This window comes from Mus caroli, unplaced genomic scaffold (assembly GCF_978045245.1).
Source record: "Mus caroli unplaced genomic scaffold, Mus_caroli_1 scaffold_2, whole genome shotgun sequence".
In the NCBI taxonomy this organism is placed as follows: Eukaryota; Metazoa; Chordata; class Mammalia; order Rodentia; family Muridae; genus Mus; species Mus caroli.
Window position 1 is genome coordinate 23357518 of NW_028227257.1, and position 21191 is coordinate 23378708.

The 21191-nt window shown below is 43.9% G+C and overlaps 1 protein-coding gene across 4 annotated transcripts in view; it reads right to left on the reverse strand.

Annotated features, from left to right (window-relative positions):
* Window positions 1–21191, reverse strand: part of Phf20 (PHD finger protein 20) — a 110351-nt gene that overhangs the window by 55257 nt on the left and 33903 nt on the right. For 3 of the 4 annotated variants that reach the window (XM_085832920.1, XM_085832917.1, XM_021155008.3), the window contains exons 3-4: window positions 3188–3359; window positions 859–943 (exon numbers count right to left, since the gene is read on the reverse strand). In XM_085832920.1, coding sequence (XP_085689046.1) covers window positions 859–943; window positions 3188–3359 — 257 coding nt within the window. The remainder of the gene's footprint in view (window positions 1–858; window positions 944–3187; window positions 3360–21191) is intronic. The other variant, XM_085832910.1, reaches the window with a different exon arrangement.

The following is a 21191-nucleotide window of genomic DNA, read 5'->3' on the forward strand; positions in this document are numbered from 1 at the left end:
CTCATAACAATAACAACAAAATGGCCAGGGTTGGTCATTGTTGGTTTTGTTTTCTTTTGATTTGCAGTGCTTGGGATTGGTTCAGGACCCCATGCATGCTAGACCAGTGCTCTATCACCAGCTACATCCTCCACCCCTTGACCTGACACAATGGGCCTCTGACTGCCCAAAACATTCACTCCAGAGATCAGGGCCACACACGCAGACATCCTGCTAGAATATGCTAAGGAAACGCTTCGTGTGGACACAGAGTTTCTTCTGATCATACAAACCACTCCCCATACCACTCCCTTATACTCAAAAAATTGCATCTTTTTAAAATCAAATTCCTGGCCCTGTCTTCCCACATGTTCAGAACTGCTAGGCAGCCACACTCAGGGTTCCCATCTCTGCATCTCAGGTTCTACCCTAGTCACCTTGTATCCACGGAGGATATGTTCAAATATTTGGTGATAATTTAATTAATTTGTAAGTTGTTCACAAATAAATAAAATAAACAATGAATGGTACCTATCACCAAAATATCAGGGTTCTAGAGAGAAAGAACCCACAGACTTGTCAGCAGAATCCAATGTGCTTGGTTGAGGAAAGAATGACTGAAATTTAGTAGCAAAGAATGAATCTCCTCCCTCTCTTTCTTTCTTTTTCTTTCTTTTTAATGTAGGAGAGTGAACCTATAAGAAACCCCTCCCTCATATCCAGCTTTCTTTCCATTTAGAATCTCTTCCTAGTGCCAGACATATGCCTAGTACCAGCTGAAAAAATATTGCTAGGTAACAAATCCTGTTACATTAAGTACTCAAACTATAAAAGTTCCCCTACAGCAGAAGCAAAAACATCCACAACTGAACACCTTACCATCCTTGTTCACAGCAGTGACTCTGGCTGGATAAAATCGACAGTCAGACCAGCAAGCAAGCACTTGCTGGTTTATTTGAAATTCCTATAAAAAAAAAATAAATAAAATAAAATAAACGTCCAGTTACCGACTGAATCTCTTAGGGAGCACATTACAGCACAATTGGTAAAGCAGCAGGGACGCACGTGAGCAGTAAGGGAGGGTTGTGCACTGCTGAGACTCAGCAACCCTAGCACGAGCATCACTAAGGCAAAACCATCGGAGTTTGGTCTTAGCCACACAAAAAGATTCTTCTTCAAAAATAAATAAAGGGCTGGCAAGATGGCTCAGCAGATGTGGGTGAGTACTGCTCACACATTAATTCTATCCCCAGGACACACATACTACAAATATAACAAGGGACAACAGCTCTTGCACATTTTCCTCTGTCAGCTAAAACCTGTGTTGTGGCATAAGTGCGTACATGCACACACACACACACACACACACTAAAAACAGACCAAGAGAGTGGACTAGAATGGGCCTTTAAGATGCAAGATGATTCCAATGTTCAGCATAAGGAACCAAAAAATAAGGTTAGGGTTAGAGAGTTGGCTCAGGAGTTAAGAGCACTCACTTCTCTTGCATAGGACCTGAGTTCAGTTCCCAGCACCCACATGGTGGCTCTATAACAGCAGTTACAGGAAATCTGATGCCCTCTCTGACCTCCAAAAGTACCAACTACATATACGCAGGCAAAACACCCATTCAAATAACAGTAAAGAAATCAATGTAAAAATGATTATACACATCTTTAATCCCAACATTCAGAAAGCAGAAGCAGGAGGATCTCAGTGAGGCTAAGAGTAACCTGCTCTACATAACAGGGGCTACATAGTGAGACCTTGTCTCCAACAACCACAAACAAACAAACAAACAAACAAGAAGGCTAAGACCTAAGAGTCCAGTCCCGATGACAGGGAGGTCTAGGTAGGCACAGGACAACATTGAGACAATCTTCCGCTATCCAGTATTCATAACGAAAGGGAATCTAAGAGTCCTGGGCCACAGAGAACATACCTAGTTTAGGAGCTGAAAGAAATGAGGCTACTTATCTTCAGGGAAGCAGCGTCAGGGCATTTCATGCCACCCACACTGCTGCCTGGTCCCTGACCAAGGGAGGCACTGGTGCACAGTGTCATGCTGTTCTCTCAGCACAGTGTACATTCAAAGACTACAGATGACCAAGGAATGATCAAAGGGAACAGTACTGAACAACCCTAAACTGGAAGGGAAAAAAGGCAAAACAGAAAGGCCAGCCAGAGTTCAAGTTCCTCTGTGAGGTTAGAATGGAAACTGGAATCCAGACTGAGACAGATCCTAAAGATGTCTCAATGTCTGTTTTAAACAAAAGTGAAGGTTGTATGTCATTCTGAAGGCAATTAAAACTCCAGGAACAATAATGAAATTTAGAATGGCTGAAACAATCCAACCAAGTCCAAGCCCTCCAGGGCTCGTCAGACTATATAAAGCAAGCTCCGGACGGACCCACATATAAGATGACTGCTCCATAGATGAGCTCAGCATAGCAAAGCATCTTCCAGGCCACCTTACCGAGTATACACTACTCTACACATAGTGGGTCTCGATTTCAATCACTCATTCATTATTCAACAATTTGGTGGAGGAATAGCTTTGCTTATTGTTGGTTTTAAAATGGGTCTCATTATGTAGCTCTGGTTGGCCTGGAACCTGCTGTTTAAAGCTGGCTGGCCTGGAACCCTAGCGCACATTCTGCCTCCACCTCTCATCTACTGCTTTGGTTTGATTATTCAGTTTTTGACATCTTGAGCCTCCTGTTCCTCCACACCCTCAGGGTTGGGATTAGCATCATTCCTGCCATGGGAGAGGTGGTGGAGCTTAAGACAAGGTCTTACTTTGTAGCCTAGGCTGGCCTCAAACTCAAAGCAATCTGTGAACCTTGGCCTTCCAAGAACCAGGATGAGACACCACACCTGGTTTATTATAAAAGTATCTCCTGAAGACCTATTCTGTGCCCAGTAGTATTTTGAACACTAGGGAAACAGTGGTCTCTAAAAAAGGTCTAAGATCATATTCATATGGATGGAAACCCACAGAAGTTAGTTTATGAACTATTACATCGACTGCACCAAACAGGTGAAAAGTGAACTCTAGAGGAGCCCCAGGCCACAGAGACCTGACGGTTACCAAGGCAAGGACTGCTCTCCAGTGGGTTCTGAGTTGTCCAGTGAAGATCAAAGCCTAGACACAAACTTCTGCAGCTGAACAGCCTCAGTCACTACAGAACTCCAGGGATTTGCTACTCACAGAAGATCCATCCTCATCGTGTAAACCCTCTTTCCTCAGCTGGATCTTCTCTAAAGGGCGCAGATAAGGACTGTCCCAGCAAAACCACTCATCATAACGATGGTTCCAACGCTTGAAATGGATGAGAACTCTCCCTTCTTCGTAGTCAATGTCTTCAATATGAGCCGGATACCTGGGTCAGAAAAAAAAGGAAATTATTACTTTAATGCCTATTCAAAATAGCCAAGCCTCTTCCCACAGAGCACAATTACAAAATTATTTATGACATAACTTTTTAAAAAATTCTTATTTGTTTTAAGGATTTATTTATTTGTATGACTGTTTTGCCTACATGTATGTTTGTGTACCACTTGTGTGCCTACTGCAGCCCACATAAGTCAGAAGAGGTAGTGGAGTTACAGATGGTTTTGAGTCACCATGTGGGTGCTAAGGAATCAAAGCACAGGTCCTCTGAAAAAGCTGCCAGTGAACTTAACTGCTGATGTAAGCATCTCTCTAGTGCCAAAGTCCTACACTTTAAAACCAGGCATGGGGAGTAGTAATGGCCTGCAATGCCAGCATTCGGGGGCTAATTTGCAGAGAGATTACTGCAAAATTGAGGCCAGGTTTACTTGGGCTTTATGAATACTGTCTCAAAAAGAGAAGAAACAAAAACAAAACCCTTAACATTTTGTGATGCTGTTTAACTGGGTCAAATAATTATAGAAGATAATAGACTTGAATTCAAGTCTTATGGGCCACGGCTGACACACACCTGTAATTACAGAGCTAAAGCAGGAGAAAGTGTCACGAATCCCAGGCCAACCTAGACTAGAGATCCAGTCTCAAAATAAACAAAAACAAATAATAAAAGTCTTGATCTGGAGCCAATGAGGTGGCTCTGCAGGTAAAAGCACTTGCCACACAGACTGACAATCTGAGTTCCATCAGCAAAGCCCACACTGGAAGGAAAGAATAAACTCTAAAAGTTGTCCTCTGACCTCTTTGTGCATGCCATGGGGCACACACTCAGACTTTGTAAAAGATCTCAACAGAGTTCTTTCTTAGTTGACCAACTATTAACTTTTCAGAGCCTGAGTTTGCTCATGTGAAGTCGGTCACAGTACCAGTTAGCAGAGAAGACATATACACAAGTCCTGAGTACCTGGAGGCAAGAAGCAAATGTGACCTTCCTGTCTATATCAGCATGTATCTATAAACTATAGCAAGCCTAAACACAGGCTGGTTTTGTTTAGTTTTGTTTGAGGTGTTCTGTTTTGTTTGTGTGTTTAGTTAGCTGGTTTTCTGAGACAGGATTTCGTGTGGCCCATGTTAGCTTCAAACACTATGTCGGTAAAAATGGACTCAAACTGCTGATGCTCCTGCCTCTCCCTTCTGCGTACAGGGATTATAGTGAGTGGCAGCACAGCGAGCTGTTCTTGAGCATCTGTAGGCCATATGATGAAGCACTGTGCAAATACTGAAAAGAGCAAGGTGATTCCTCCTGTACTGAGACACAACACAACACTCTGGGATATACTGCTACATCAAGTGTTTACACCTTTATTACATTTTATTAATTGTGTGTGCGCAGGTATGCCACAGCACACGAGGATGCCAGAGGACAACTTTTGCGAGTCAATTCTCTCTTCCTAGTGTGTGGATCCCAGGTACAGAACTCAAGCCATCAAGCTTGATGGCAAGTGCCTTGACCTGCTAAGCTACCTCACATTATTCATGTTTGAAGTTTTCTGTTGTTGTTTGTTTGTTTGTTTTGAGACAAGGTATTACTAGGTAGCCCTGGCTAGACTTGAACTCAGAGATCTGCCTGCCTCTGCCTCCAGAATGCTGGGATCCAAGGTGTGTGCCAGCATACCCAGCTATTACTTCTTTTTAAAGGAAGGTGAAAATATCTGGAAGGATGCAGAACTGTGGCCAGTCCAGCCTTTGGATGACGTCAGTCTCTATTCCAACCTTACTAGATTAAGAGTTGGGAAAGCAAACAATGTTCCTTCATTCCCTTCCAATAAGCAATCAAGGTGACAGAGACCCATACATAGTTCAGTAATCAGACCAACCACTCACAGGTAAATCAGAATGTGCTAAAATGTAGCTGCTGGGCTGGAGAGATGGCTCAGCGGTTAAGAGCACTGACTGCCCTTTCATAGGTTCTGAGTTCAAATCCCAGCAACCACATGGTGGCTCACAACCATCTGTAATGAGATCTGATGCCCTCTTCTGAGGTATCTGAAGACAGCTACAGTGTACTTACATAAAATAAATAAATACATTTTTTAAAAATGCAGGTGCTGACTCAATAGCTTGGCCTTTGACATCAGAGCACTAAGGAGTTCCTAGATGCAGCTGCTGCTGCTCTGCAAACGTCTAGCCACCAGTTACATCAGTGTTAAAGAGAAATAGTGGGAGTGGCAATGACAAATGACTTCCCAGCTGCCAAGGCTCCACTTGACAGCCCTTCAAACTGGTTCTCCAAAGACAGCATCCTTGAGTCTCACAACTCCAATCCTTCCCTGTTTTATAAGATCCTGATTCCCTGTACTAAATCTTTTTATAGCTAAAATACTCAAGAGCCCTGAGCAGAGTGGCACACTCCTGTAATCCTAGCATTCATGAGGCAGAAGATTGAGAACTATAGGCCAGCCTGGAGTTATACAGTCACTCTTCCCCCAAAAGGTAGTATTGTAGCATACACCTATAATTGCAGCACAGGAGGGCCACTGCAAGTTCAAGGCCTGCATGTACTGAGAAGCAAGACTGGAGAGATGGCTCAGCAGGGAAAGGTGGCTGCCAAGAAGCCTGATGCTCTGAGTTCAATCCCTGAATCCTCCATGATGGAAGGAGAACCAGCTCCTACAGGTTGTTGTCTGATCTCTGCATGCACACCACTCTGTGCACACATATACAAACATAAATAATCTCTTAATATGTCTTAAAGCAAAAGCCTGTCTCAGAACAAAACAAAGTTGGGTGTGGCAGCACGAGTCGATAACGTGGCACTTTGAGTAAGAGTGCCAAGGACCACCTCAACAACATAGCAAATTGGCAACCATATGGGCTCTATGAGCCTCTGAGAGGAACTGGAGAACTGGATCAGCCATGAAAAGCTCATACTACTCTTGCAGAAGATTCAACTTTGGTTCCCAGTAACAATACTGGGTGACTCAAAACTGCCAGGAACTCCAGCACCAAAAAATCCATTACGTTCTGAACTCTGAAGGCACCTACACTCCTTCACATGTGCACACAGACACATACATATATACATAATGTTTTAAGTAACTGTGGTGGTTTGAATAGCAATAGCCCCTATAGGCTCATAGGAAGTGGCACTATTAGGAGGTGTGGCCTTGTTGGAGGAGGTATATCACTGTGGAGGCAGGCTTTGAGGTCATATATATGCTCAAGCTACACCCACTGTGGCATACAGTTTTTCCTTCTGCCACCATGTTTCCTGCCAAGATAATAATGGACTGAACCTCTGAAACTGTAAGCCAACTCCAATTAAATGTCTTCCTTGTAAGAGTTGCCTTTATTAACAATAAAATCTTAACTAAAACAGTAATTAAATAAATAAATTTATTTTTACTTTATGTATATGGATGCTCTGCCTGCATGCATGTCTGCTTGTGTGCATCACATGCATACCATGGATGCCAGAAGAGGGTACTAGATCCCCTGGAACTGAAGTTATAGTTGTTAACAGCATATGGATGCTAGGAATTGAACCCGGGTCCTGTGGAAGAGTAGCCAGTCTCTTAACTAGTGAGCTATCGCTCCAACCACAATTTGAATTATTTTGTTTTTTGAGACAGAGATCACTGTGTAGACCTGGCTGGCCTAGTGTGCTATAAACCAGGCTGGCTTCAAACTCAAGAGTTTTTGTTGCTTTTATACTACTGTCAGGCCAGTCTTGAACTTGCAGTCTGCCTCCCAAGTATTGGAATTACAAGAAGAGTGTACTGTGTTGGAATATTCCAACTGTTGGCAGACCTAAAGAAAACTCTCCAGGAGACTCAACAGTACCCAAGAGAACAATGTTTCTTAAAAGTGGTCTGTCTTCTCCATTTCTCCACAGTGACAGAGTTGGGGTTAGAGAAATAGTTCAGCACATAAGAGCACTTACTGCTCTTGTAGACAACCACACGATGACTCACAACTGCCTATAATTCCAGTTCTAGGGGATCCAGTGCCCTCTTCTGACCTTGCAGACTCCTGCATGGGCCTGAAACATACACTCTGGTATTGGTACTATACACACACTCATAAGAAATAAATATTCTTAAAATAAAAAGTAAGTGACAAGATGCAAGTTATTCCTGGGTGAGGGGACCTATCTGTATGTCATAAAAAGAAGCAATACTAATGACCATCTTAGACACTGACCCAGTAGGACTTACAAGATCACAGCTGCTACCTGCCTTGGGGACAGCTTAGTTCCGTCAGTCACAGAGCTTTATTATGTGCCAGTAAACTACAGGCTCTGACCCCAACCCTGGAGGCAAACTAGACTCATGAACTGACTAAACCTTAAGACTATTAGGTTGAACTACAAGGAGATTAGCAATAACAACTGCTTTCATCAAATAATGTCACATGGCTCTGACACACGTCATCTCGACAACTATAAGACAAGCAAGAGGGGATGGGCAGAGGCTGACATGTGAGTTGTGAGTATTCCAATCACAGGCAGGAAAAGGAAGACAGAACCTCACTGCAGTACATACCTAAGAGCCACACGCAGAGACGCCTCTGTAACTGGCACTGTAGCCAGAGCTCACATTGTGTGGGTGTTCCGCCTGTAGCATGTTATGTGCTGCTGCTTGCATGCAGTGTCCTTGGATGTCAGGGAAGAGTTGGGTCGTCTAGAACTAGAGTTACAGATGTTCTGAACCATCACGTGTGAGCTGGGAATCATAGCTGGGGCCTCTACAAGAACAGAGCTCCTAACAGCTGAGCCATTTAACCAACTGTCTTTTTTTTTCTTTAGAGACAGAGTCTCACTATGTAACTCTGGCTAGCCTGGAACTCACAATAAGCCTATGTCTACAGAAGGAATAGCAGAAAGAGCAACACTTCCAACGACAGAAGACTCTGTAATTAGAGTAGGATTCAGAAAAGCAAAAGGCAGAGAAAGGGAGAACCGAAGAGAAGAAAGCAAGGCAGCTCTGCAGAAGAGGTGATGACTGGCCTCAACTCTGGGAGATGGCAGAAGTTCTCCATGAGTCAAAAGGTTGTGGAAACTAGGCCTTGTGGCACACACCTGGAATCTCAGCACTCCGGAAGCAGAGGCAGCTAAATCAGGTTCAAGCTTACCTTCAGTCTGAGGTTAACCTGGGCTAGAGACCTTATCTCAAGAAGTAAATAATTTAAAAAACAGGCTGGGAGTGTTTCTGGGAAAGAACGCAGTCAAGTTAATCAGACAGTAGAGAGGGAAAAACCAACAAGGAAATTCAGGAAGCAGCTACTCTGCCTGATCCTTACCAATGAGCAGCTAGGCCCCAGAGGAGTGCTTGCCAACCAGTCTTTAGCCAGCAAGATAGCAACACATAGGTAAAAGTGCCAACCACTAAGCCTGCCAGCCTGAGCAGGGTCACACAGTAGAAGGAGAGAATGAACCCCTGCAAACTGTCCTATGATCCCCAGGCACTCAGAAATAACGTTTTAAAAAAGTTGTCCCTGGCCCAGGATATGCTGGCCTAAAGGTCTCCAGGAAAGGTCTCCAGGGAGTTCTCTGGTCTACAGAGTCTCCAAGAGGTTCACTGTGCGTTATGAAATGTGGACCATTTTTATCGAGCTTCCTAGCTCAGTCCCATAAATGGGTGATAAGAAAAGATGGCCTAACACAGCGGTAATCCCAGCACTCAGGAGGCTGAAGCAAGAAACTGCCACAGCTTAGCCCAGCCTGGGCTTTATAATTTAGAAAGGAAAAGTGGGGCTAGAAGGAGGATAAGAGAGGGAAGGAGAGAGAAAATGAGAAACAGAAAGAAAGAACAAAAAAAAACCAAGAACATAAAAAAAGGTCAAGATGCCAGATCATCACTGTGTAATCAACAACTACTAAAACAACTGTTTGCAATTAACCACATGCCTTTCCAACAATCCTTGCAATGACTTCAAAATGTCTACAAGCTTAAGATAATCAAAGCTTTGTTTCTAGCTGTCACCTTTAATGTAACCTTTAAAGCATGAAGAAGCTCCCTTCTGTGAAACCCAGACTTGACAAACATGCCCAGCAGAGCAGACTCATCTTAAAGAGAACTAAAAAGGAAAACCAGCTGCAGGCATTACCTCTGCTTCTAAGATAATGCACTCCTCAGCAGTAGGGACCAAGCTCAGTAAGACTCTATAATCCTTTACAGCTTACTCATCCACTTAGGACCAACACAGAAAAATAATCTAATAACTCAACTACCATTCCCAGTAGGATCCCAGTCCCCAAATCTTCATACAAAATTCTTTTTCCTTCCACTAGCCAGTAAGTTGTCTCCCCACATGTATAACTATTACTTGTGTGTGTGTGTGTGTGTGTGTGTGTGTGTGTGTGTGAGAGAGAGAGAGAGAGAGAGAGAGAGAGAGAATGAGAATATAAGCTTTCTTCAAAGAAAGCATAGTTTTGAGACATAGCCTCTGATATTAACATACATGCAGTGGACAAGTGGACATAATAACATATATACGAATGTGCCAAAGCAGACCCTATTTCCTGACACTAGAGAGACATGAAGGTAACTGAACTCAAAGTCAGGCAGAACAGAACAAGCAATCCGAACCACCACTCAAGCCTGGGTGGCTGTTAATCCACACCAGTTCTTCTCATTCTGACCTTGAGCCAGTACTGAGAACAGACTGTGAGGAATTGCCAAGACCGTAAAGGAGGAACACAGAAAGCAAAGGAGACCTCAGAACACGCCCACATCTTCACTGTCTCAGACCTCACGCCAGAGGAAAGCAGGACCTATGAAATAGGTGCACACCCTTGCCTTCAAAAGTGGGGTCTGATTATCCTCTGCTTGAATTAATGTGTCAGAAGGAATGGTAGGGGACTTCCAAAACTAGGTCACACAAAAGTTCCTATTGGTGCTGGACAGACGCTCACATGTGTTTGTTTCCAGAGGACCCAGGTTTAATTTCCAGTACCCACTTTGCAGCTCACAAAGATCTGTAACACCAATTCCAGGGGGATCTGACAACCTCTGTGGGCTCCAGACATGGTACACAAACATACATGCAGGCAAAACGCCCATATATATTAAATAAATGAATGAATAAATAAATAAATGGTTCTGCATAGTTTATTGTATAACAGTTTATAGATGAGATCATTTCCATCTCGCCAGCTAGGTGCCTTACACTGCTATCCATATATATATATATGTATATATATATATATACACACACACACACACACACATACACATGTGTATACATATACATACATGTGTGTGTGTATACACACACACATATATATATGACTTATTTATTTTACGTATGTCAGTACACTGTAGCTGACTTCAGACACACCAGAAGAGGGCATTGGATCCCATTATTAATGGTTGTGAGCCACCATGTGGTTGCTGGAAATTGAACTCAGAACCTCTGTAAGAGCAAACAGTGCTCTTAACCGCTGAGCCATCTCTCCAGCCCATATATGTATGTGTGTGTGTGTATACATATATATGTGTGTGTGTGTGCATATATGTATATAACCATAAAACAAATATTTATAATTAGATGCTTAAAATGGTTACAATAGTAACCTTGGGCTGGTGAAATGGCTCAGTTGGTAAAGGTATTTGCTGCCAAGCCTAACAACCCGATATAACCCCAAAAACCTAAATATTGAAAGGAAAACAATCAATCTATGTATTTAATTTTTGGTGGAAGGGTTAATGTTATTTGGGAGGGGATTCTTGTTGTACAAGCCTACCTGGCCTAGAACTGACGAGTCTGGCCTCCTGCCTCCGTCCCCTGAACACTGAGGTTACCCAGCAAGTTACATGTATTTTACCATACACAATATGCTGCGTTAGTCTATAGGCTCTTGGGTTCCCATCATGGGAAAGCAGAGAACAAACAGGTGCTACATTGTGAAAACATTAGTTTCTATGGAAAGGCCTGTATGGTGGGGAATCAAGGCATCCCCTCAAGCACTCACAGCAAAGTCCCCAACTCTATGACTATGCCACTTTGAACTCCAAGCCTGAACCAGAACCTCCCAGGTAGGTTGCTCCTGAATTCTGACACACAGAAACTTGGAGGATAACAAATGTTTAACCTTCTTTCAAACCTCAAACCGCTAAACTCTAAGGAAACTTGCTATAATGTAATTAAGAACTAACAAAGTAGTATTTGCAGGATTCTTGTGGTTTTCTAAAAGTAGAGATCTGGGCTTTTCTGGTTTAAGAAATACTTCTGAAAGCTACTGTATAAACCATCATATCTAGGCTCATCAAGGAAAGGAGAGCTGGAGACCCAAAATTCCTACCAAGTCCTGGAAGGGCTGACTCCACAGGCATGTACAGAGGAGCAAAAATTGCCTGCTCTAATTCTGGGATACAATGTTAACTTGTTCATACTGTGGGCCCCAAGCTGTAGCATGGCTTGTTGCTCAGGCTTGCCCTTCAGAGTAAAATAAAACTGCCTGTTATCAAAGCTCACATTACAACTGGCAATGCTGGGAAGGGATCTGGTCCCAAGAGCCCACACACATGCACATACACACATGCTTGAGCATGCACGCACGCGCGCGCGCGCGCGCGCGCGCGCGCACACACACACACACACACACACACACACACACATATGAACTGGAAGGGAGGCATCTCCTTCTGAACGCCTACTCCAGGGCTAGGGTGTGGCCCAGTGAGCTTGTATTAGCTTGTGTAACACCTTGGGCACCATCCCCAGGGCTGCCAAAACAAAAAGCAAGAATATTAGGAACTACTCCAACTGTATAAGTTGCCAGTTTACAATTACTGGAGTAAACAGTGATTTTCAACTATTAATAACTCATATAAACTGGGTGTGGTAGCTCATAATCCTAGCACTAGGAAAGCTGAGAGAGGAAGACTGCACAGGTTTGGAGGGTAGCCTGGACTATAAGTGACACACACAACAACCCTCAAGATGACTGACTTAGCAGATAGAGGACAGACTTGGTTTGATCCCTGGAGCCCACATGGTAGGAGAAAAATGACAACCACAAGCTGTCCTCTATAAACACACAAACTAATTTTAATATAACCACCACCACCACCACCACCACCACCCTTTAAAAAAACACAGCTTGGAGTAATGGTGAATGTCTTTACTCCCAGTACTTGGGAGGCAAGTTTCAGGCCAGCCAGGTCAATAGAGTGAGTCCCAGGCCAGCCAAGGCTATATAGACAGACCTAGTCTAAATAACAGAAACAAAAACATCCACATGTATGGCTTACTTCAAGCTTTACAAAGGACTCTGTAGTAAGGAACCTCACATGACTTTACCACAATCCCACAAGGATTTAAGAACCATCACCATCACTACATCCATTTCACATGTGAGCGGGGCGGGAATCTAAGTGCTAAGAAGATCAGCATCAGCATCTAACTCCTGTAATTCCAAATCCTTCAAAAAGACCTCTGCTTTTTCAAAACGATTTATTTTTATTTTCTGTGTATCAGTGTTTTGCCTGCATTTGTGTCTCTGTGAGGGTGTCAGATTCCCTGAGACTGGAGTTGCAGGCAATTGTGAGCTGCCATGTGGGAGCTAGGACTTGAACCCAGGTCCTCTGGAAGATCAGCTGGTGCTCTTAACCCTGAGCCGTCTCACTAGCTCACGTGTATATACACTAGTAGTGACAGGTCCGTAGACAGCCTAACCTTTTAGCTATCCAGTAGTGACAAATCCATCAACAGCCTCCCCTCATAGCTATCTAGTTGTCTCTCTAGTGGCCAGCCCAAAATTTGTCTTAATTTTTTTGCCCTGGATTTGGGTACCGAGGCTGCTTCCAGATTGTTCTTTATATAAATAGTCTCTTCTGCAAACATACAGCAACTCATTGTGCTGTTGGAGTCAGCGCCTGTCTATTCCTGGCTCAGACCACACAGCAGAAGCCAGAGACTTAGATGCACAAAAGCAACACTCCAAGGCACCAGCAGCTTTTGCTAGAGAGAAGACAGAGATGGAAAAAGAAAGGGCCAGCTAATGAACTCTGGAAAACTCTACTTGTTTTGGTGCCAGCCCTCCTTACACTTTGCCACTGCTGCTAATCAACACCCGATAGTTTCAATTGAGGAAGAGTCTTCATCTTGAATTCATCTTGTCTCTCAGTCCCAGTCCCCTCAGAATAGTACAGGAAACCCTGAGCCCCTCCCATCAAAACTAAGCAGAGGCCAGAGGTAGCACCATTCAGTAAATACTTAAGAGACTAAACAGGCAGTATCAGTTTCCTGCTCTTGCCAGAGATCCAAAGACATCTCTTTTCTGCTTAAACTTCCCCTTCTAGTCCCTTCTCCCAACCATTCCTATTTAGCATTCTCTCAGCATTCAATGCATGGTGTTTTCAAGCTTAGATGACTTCCACTGATGTCCTTCTGATGCCCCTAGCTCTCAGTCTCATATCCTGGAAACCATCTCATACTTTTGACTCACTTCCTAAAAAAAATAGCTGTCAGCCGAGCAGTGGTGGTACACGACTTTAATCCCAGCACTTGGGAGGCAGAGGCAGGCGGATTTCTGAGTTCCAGACCAGCCTGGCCTACAGAGTGAGTTCCAGGACAGCCAGGGCTACACAGAGAAACCCTGTCTCAAGAACCTCCCCCACCCCACCCCCCCAAAAAAAACGCTGTCAGGGGCTGGAGGGAGGCTCAGTGGTTTAGGGCACTTGTTGCTCTTACAGGGAACTCAGGTTTAACTCTCAGCACTCACATGGCACATGGTAGCTTATAACCCATTACTCCTGTTCTAGGGAATCCACCACCCACTTCTGACCTCTAAGGGCACCAGGCATGCATGTGGTGCATATACATACATGCAGGGGAAACACTCATACACATCAAATAAAATAAGTAAGTCTTTTAAAAATATCTTTTAACTTCTGGCCTCTCTCCGACCATCATAACTGCCTTGGGACCCCAGTTATGTCAGACCTCCATGTTCTTCAACTCCTGCAATCAGGATTCTGAACATAGCCAGAATAACACTTAATAAGCTGCTGGTGCTGCCAGAACTCACTTGAAATGCACACAAGGCTTCCTTCTGAGGAGGGAGGAGCTATGGAACTCAGTGAGGGCACAGTCTTCTGAGGGGTCCAATACCATCTTACGTTTGGTTGGCTACTACATAGAGGTATGTGTATGAAAAGGCCATCGAGATAAGCTTAAGATGAGTGAGTGTACTCCGATACTAAAGTCCTTTCTAAATAATCCCTCCATCTAACGGTCTTGCTATGCCATAGCCTAAGCTACCCTTGAACTTAAAAATCCTTGTGACTTAGCCTACCCAAGAACTGCGATTACAAGTATACACCTAGCTCAATAAAGATGTTTTAAAATAACATAAAAGTGCCAACCAGGGACCAGCAAGATTACTCAAGAAGAGAAAATGTGTGCTAACAAACTTGATGACCTAAGTTCAATTCTCACATGCCCAGACAGTAGAAGGATAGAACTGCTTCCTCCAAGTTTTCCTCTGATCTCCATGCATACACAAAAAGAATTTAAGAGCCAAGCATGGTGGCACATGCCTTTAACTCTTGAGAAGTATAGACAGGATGATCAAGAGTTTAATGCCATCCTTTGCTACCAAGCCTACTCAAGGTTAGCCTAGACTACATGACTGTCAAAAAACAGGTAGGGAGAGGTAAATACAAAATAAAATAAAAGTCTATTTGAACAGAATGAGATAGATCACAGTAGTAATGATAACACTCGAGAGGCTGAGGCAGAAGGAGCAGCGTGAGTTCAAGAAAAACACAGGCCACAGAGGGAAACCTTGGCCTAAACAAATTATATTTACTTTTTCTTTCTTTATCCAATGTCTTCCACCTGTAAAATGATATTAAACTTAATACTGAAAGCATTTTATCAGGCTAGGAGACTACTTAATCAGTAAACTGTTTGCCATGCAAAAAAATGACGTAAGTTCAGATCCCCAGTACTCAGGCATGCACGTGCACACCTGGATGGATGGATGGATGGATGGATGGACCAAACTCTCTACTCTTTAATTGTGATCCAAAGGAAGTAAGTTCTTTACAAAATGTGAAGGAACCAGGAAAAATTCACAGTGGAGGACCCTACAGATGACCAATGTATACAGCAGCAGTGGGACACACAGATGTGATAACAATGGCACTTCATCCCTGTGGGCTTTCTCCAGTAAATGCTAACCTACCATGAAGAAAGCATCCAACAATCCCAAGTGAAGATCACTGTACGCATGCTATCATCCATGGTCTGTTTCGTCCACTGGAATGTCAGCCCCTAAAGACTGCCTGCATCTGGCAGTAACTGAACAAACTAACTTCAAAAGTCACCTCTGTGAAGCTTTTGAAATTCCCCCTATGAAATTAACTGCTCTCCCGCAGGGGGTTTTACATGAACTTTGCACAGAGTTTAACTCTTCACATTAGAATTAATTACAGGGACTCTGCTCTCCGTTCCAAGCTCAGCACTCAGCATGGGATCAAAGACATACCTCCAGGGACTGGGGGCATAGCTTACTGACAGAGCCCAGTCTAGCATGCCCTAGTTCAAAACCACTGGGCCAAAACATACACAGACATGTGTCTGATGTATAATAATGAGTAACGTATATCTAATCCCAGCACTCAGGAGGGCAGGAAGATCACTGTGAGTTTGAACCAGACTGGGCTACAAGGCAAGTACCCTGCCTACCTAGCAGCAACACTATCTCAAAAATAATAACAAGCCAGGGCTGGAGAGATCGCTCAGTGTAAAGCACACTCCCTGCTCAACAACCACCCCACCCGTAACTCTAGCTCTAGGCGATCCAACATGCTCATAGAGCACTGTACTCAGGTCCATACAAACCCACTCAAGCACAAAGTTGGGTTTTTTTTGTTTTTGTTTTTTGATTTTTTGTTTTTTCGAGACAGAGTTTCTCTGTGTAGCCCTGGCTGTCCTAGACTCTAGACCAGGCTGGACTCAGAAATCTGCCTGCCTCTGCCTTCCGAGCGCTGAGATAAAAGGCATGTGCCACCAATGCCTGGTAAAATATCTTTAAAATAATAATAAATATAGCCACGCTGCTAGCCAGAAGCAGCTAGACGCCGACTACGCATTACTGTTACTGCTGTTTTCCTTGTCCCTTCCTCATGAACTACAGCTCCAGCCCTCTCTTACTTTTGGGGGCAAGGTCTTAACTTTGTAGCACATTGGGCCTCAATCTTGCAGCAATCCTGCTACCTGAGCATCTTGAATATTAGGATTATCAGATGAGACCACCTATATTCAGATCCCATAAGCAGGGCATTACAGGTCAAACCTACAATCTTGGGAAGTGGAGGCAGGAAGATGAAGAGGCATCCTTTGCTTCATGGTAAATTCAAAGCCAGTCTGGATCGCATGAGACCTCAACACAAATGCCAAGTGGATCCCAAACTTACCATTTACACCTGCGCTGTTCCTGTTGCCTTGTTCATAAAATGGGCATAATAAAAGTAGCCAACTCAGAGTCCTGTGACGTGTTGGTTGCATGTAAATCTTTTAGATTTAGGCTTGGCACAGAGTAAATCACTAACTAAATGTGAGCAATTGGCAATTCAGAAAAGCAGGAATTCCTTCCTGGGAGCCTCACCTCCACCCCACCCCCCAAGAGAGTCCTTTCCATAACAAATCTATGTTCACTCAACTCTCATACACACACAGCAAAAGCACACATAAACACATACAATTCTTAGAAAAGAAAGGTTAGCTTAAAATAATCAATAAATTAATAAATTAAATAATTAATAAATAAACGGAACAGTGAAGAGATATACAATTCACAGACTACTTGAAGCTCAAGAAGAAGGAAGACCGCCGGGAGTGGTAGCGCACGCCTTTAATCCCAGCACTCAGGAGGCAGAGGCAGGCGGATTTCTGAGTTCGAGGCCAGCCTGGTCTACAAAGTGAGCTCCAGGACAGCCAGAGTTACACAGAGAAACCCTGTCTCAAAAAAACAAAAAAAAAAAAAAGAAGAAGAAGGAAGACCAAAGCATGGGTGCTTCGATCCTTCTTAGAAAGGGGAACAAAGCCGGGAAGTGTTGGTGCACGCCTTTAATCCCAGCACTTGGGAGGCAGAGGCAGTGGATTTCTGAGTTCAAGGCCTGGTCTACAGAGTGAGTTCCAGGACAGCCAGGGCTACACAGAGAAACCCTGTCTCGAAAAACCATAAAAAGAAAGAAAGAAAGAAAGAAAGAAAGAAAGAAAGAAAGAAAGAAAGAAAGAAAGAAAGAAAGAGAAAGAGAAAAAGAAAAAGGAAAAGAAAAAGAAAAAAGAAAAGAAAGGGGAACAAAATACTCACAGGAGCAAATATGGAGACAAAGTATAGACCATAGACTAAAAGAAAGGCCATCCAGAGACTGCCCCACCTGGGGATCCATCCCATATACAGTCACCAAACCCAAACACTATTGTGGATGCAAAGAAGTGCTTGCTGAAAGGCCCTATCTCCTGAGAGGCCCTGCCAGAGCCTTACAAATACAGAGGCAGATGCTCACAACCAACCACTGGACTGAGCGTGGGGTCCCCAAGCTAGAGAAAGGATTGAAGGAGTTGAAGGGGTTTGCAACCCCATAAGAAAAAAACCACAATATCAACCAACTAGAAGACCCCCCTCCAGAGCTCCCATAGACTAAGCTACCAACCAAGGAGTACACATGGCTCCAGCTGCATATGTAGCAGAGGATGGCCTTGTCAGGCATCAATGGGAGAGGTCTTTGGTCCTATAAAGGCTCGAAAGATGCCCCAGTGTACGGAAATCTAGGACAGGGAGGCAGGAGTGGGTGGGTAGGTGAAGGAACACCCTCATAAGCAGGGAGAGGAGAATGGGATAGGTGGTTTCTGAAGGGGGGAACCAGGAAAGGAGATACCATTTGAAACGTAAATAAATAAAATATCCAATAAAAAATAATTATAAATAAATAAATAAATGAAATGAAATGAAGAGAAGCCAGGTGGTGGCGGTAGCAGCACACACCTTTGAGCCGGCACTATGGAGGCAGAGGCAGGGGGATATCTTGAGTTCCAACACAGTCAATGCTATATAAAAAAACTGTGCCTTGAAAAAACAAAAAGGGGGCTGGAGAGACTGCTCTTCCAGAGAACTTCAGTTCAATTCCCAGAAATCACATGGTGGCTCACAACCATCTCTAATGGGATCCGATGCCCTCTTCAGGTGTGTCTTCTTCAGACAGTGTATTCATATGCATGAAATAAATAAAGTAAGTCTTAAAAAAAAAGAAAGAAAAAGAGGGAGAGAGGGAGGGAGGGAAGGAGAGAGGGAGGGAGGGAAGCTTGCTGTCACCAAGTCACATAGAAGCACAGGCTTAGGTTCTCTCATACCCCACCACCAAGGCTGAAAGGGCATTGCTACTGGATGTGTGAAGTCACAAAGCTGCCGCCAAGCCTTGGACAAGTGCCCAGTCCATCTCTGTATGCCTGCACCCATCTGTGACAAGATACGGAAGCACTGGGCAGGCCCTTTGTCCTGAGTTCCAAATAACCCAATCAGGGTTGATGACAGGAGGACAGTTAGAGGAATCGGCAAGACTGTGCAAAGCTGAACTAGATGTGAAATGACTGGTTGCAACTATGTCCAAGGGACAGATGTCACTGAAGAATACTTCAAACAGAAGAAACATTAGTTCATCTTCCTTTAAAAAAAAAAAAAAAAAAAAAAAAATCGCCGGGCGGTGGTGGCGCACGCCTTTAATCCCAGCACTCAGGAGGCAGAGGCAGGCGGGTTTCTGAGTTCGAGGCCAGCCTGGTCTACAAAGTGAGTTCCAGGACAGCCAGGGCTACACAGAGAAACCCTGTCTCAAAAAAAAAAAAAAAAAAAAAAAAAAAAGGTGAGGTGGATGGAAAGCTGGCTCAGCAGTGAGGAGCACGTACTGCTCCTGCAGAGCTGGAGCTTGGTTGCTGACACCCATGCTGGGCAGCAACCAAACATTTACATCCAACTCCAGCACCAGGGGACCCAATGTTTCTGGCCTCCTCAGGCATCTAAACTTAACATGCATATCCGTTCACATAATTAAAACAAAACAGACAAACAAGAAACATACAAAATAAAAATGAAGATAAGGCAGACATGACACTGAACATGTCTGCAATAACAGATTTGAAAGGTTAAGAGGATTACAATTTTAAATCGAGATCAACCCTGGCCACACAGTAAGAACCTGTGTTTTAGAAGAGGTGTGAACCAGGGCCTGAGAGGTGGCTCCGCGGTTAAAACCACTGACTGCTCTCCCAGAGGTCCTGAGTTCAATTCCTAGCAACCACATGGTGGCTCACAACCACCTGTAACGGGATCTGATGCCCTCTTCTGGGGTGTCTGAAGACAGCTGTAGCATGCATGCATACATACATACATACATACATACATAGAGACATAGGGGGAGGAGGATGTAATGGACACCAAAACATGAAACATGATCAGTACAAAGAATCCTAAAAGAAAGCAGGAGCTGAAAAGCCGTCTCAGTGGTTAATGGTTAAGAGCATTATCTGCTCTTCCAGAGAACCCAGGTTCAATTCCCAGAACCCACAATGCAGCTCATAACTTTCTGTAACTCCAATTCCAAGAGATCTTCTTGCTTCTTCCGGCTTCTAGGGTGAGCAGCAGGCACAGACACATATGCAAGAACACCCATACATATAAAATAAAAATATAAAAGAAAGAAATAAAGAGAGAAAGACACCAAGTGGTAGATGAGATGGCTCAGTGGGTAAGCCCACTTGCCACAACAAGCCTGCACATTTCAGCTTGATCCCTGAAACTCAGGTAAAAATGCCAGATGGACACATCTGTAAGCCCAGATCTCCTGTAGTAAGGTGGGAGATTGAGACAGAACTGCCCATAACTCTCAGGCAAGCTAGTCTGCATCATGCAGAGACCCTGTTCCATCCCTATAGGAGAAAACAGACTAAAGTCATCTGTAAGCTGTTCTGACCTCCATAGGCACATTGTGATACTATGTACACAGACACACACACAGACAAACAGACAGCAGACAAACACACACATACACACACACACTGTCTTAGTCAGGGTTTCTATTCCTGCACAAATATCATGACCAAGAAGTCAGTTGGGGAGGAAAGGGTTTATTCAGCTTACACTTCCACATTGATGTTCATCACCAAAGGAGATCAGGACTGGAACTCAAGTAGGTCAGGATACAGGAGCTGATGCAGAGGCCATGGAGGGATGTTTTTTATTGGCTTGCTCAGCCTGCTTTCTTATAGAACCCAAGACTACCAGTCCAGGAATGGCACCACCCACAATGGACAGGACCCTCCCACCCTTGATCACTAATTGAGAAAATGCCTTACAGCTGGATCTCATGGAGGCATTTCGTCAACTGAAGCTCCTTTCTCTGTGTTAACTCCAGCTGTGTCACGTTGACACAAAACCAGCTAGTACACACACAAATAATAAAAAAGAAACCAAAAACAAAGGACATTACAAATCAGATTTTAAAATTCTTTCTACGTGGAACAGAAACTATGACCACTTAACTAGAAATAAAGTAGGGAGAATGTGGCAGAAGGATCTGGAAGGCAGCAGACAGAAGCTATTTCACTGTGCTCGCTGCAAGAACAGGGAAGGCCCGCCTGCTGCTTGGGACAGATGGTACACTGCTGACAGACGACAGGAAGAAGGCAGGAGCATCAAGCATAGCAGGCACTTTCTATTCCATCCACCCAGCATCTTGACTAGGAAACCAAAGCCTGTCATCTTAGCCAGCATGTCTGTACAAGTCTGCAAGGGAGTGGGGTAGGCAGAGTTACT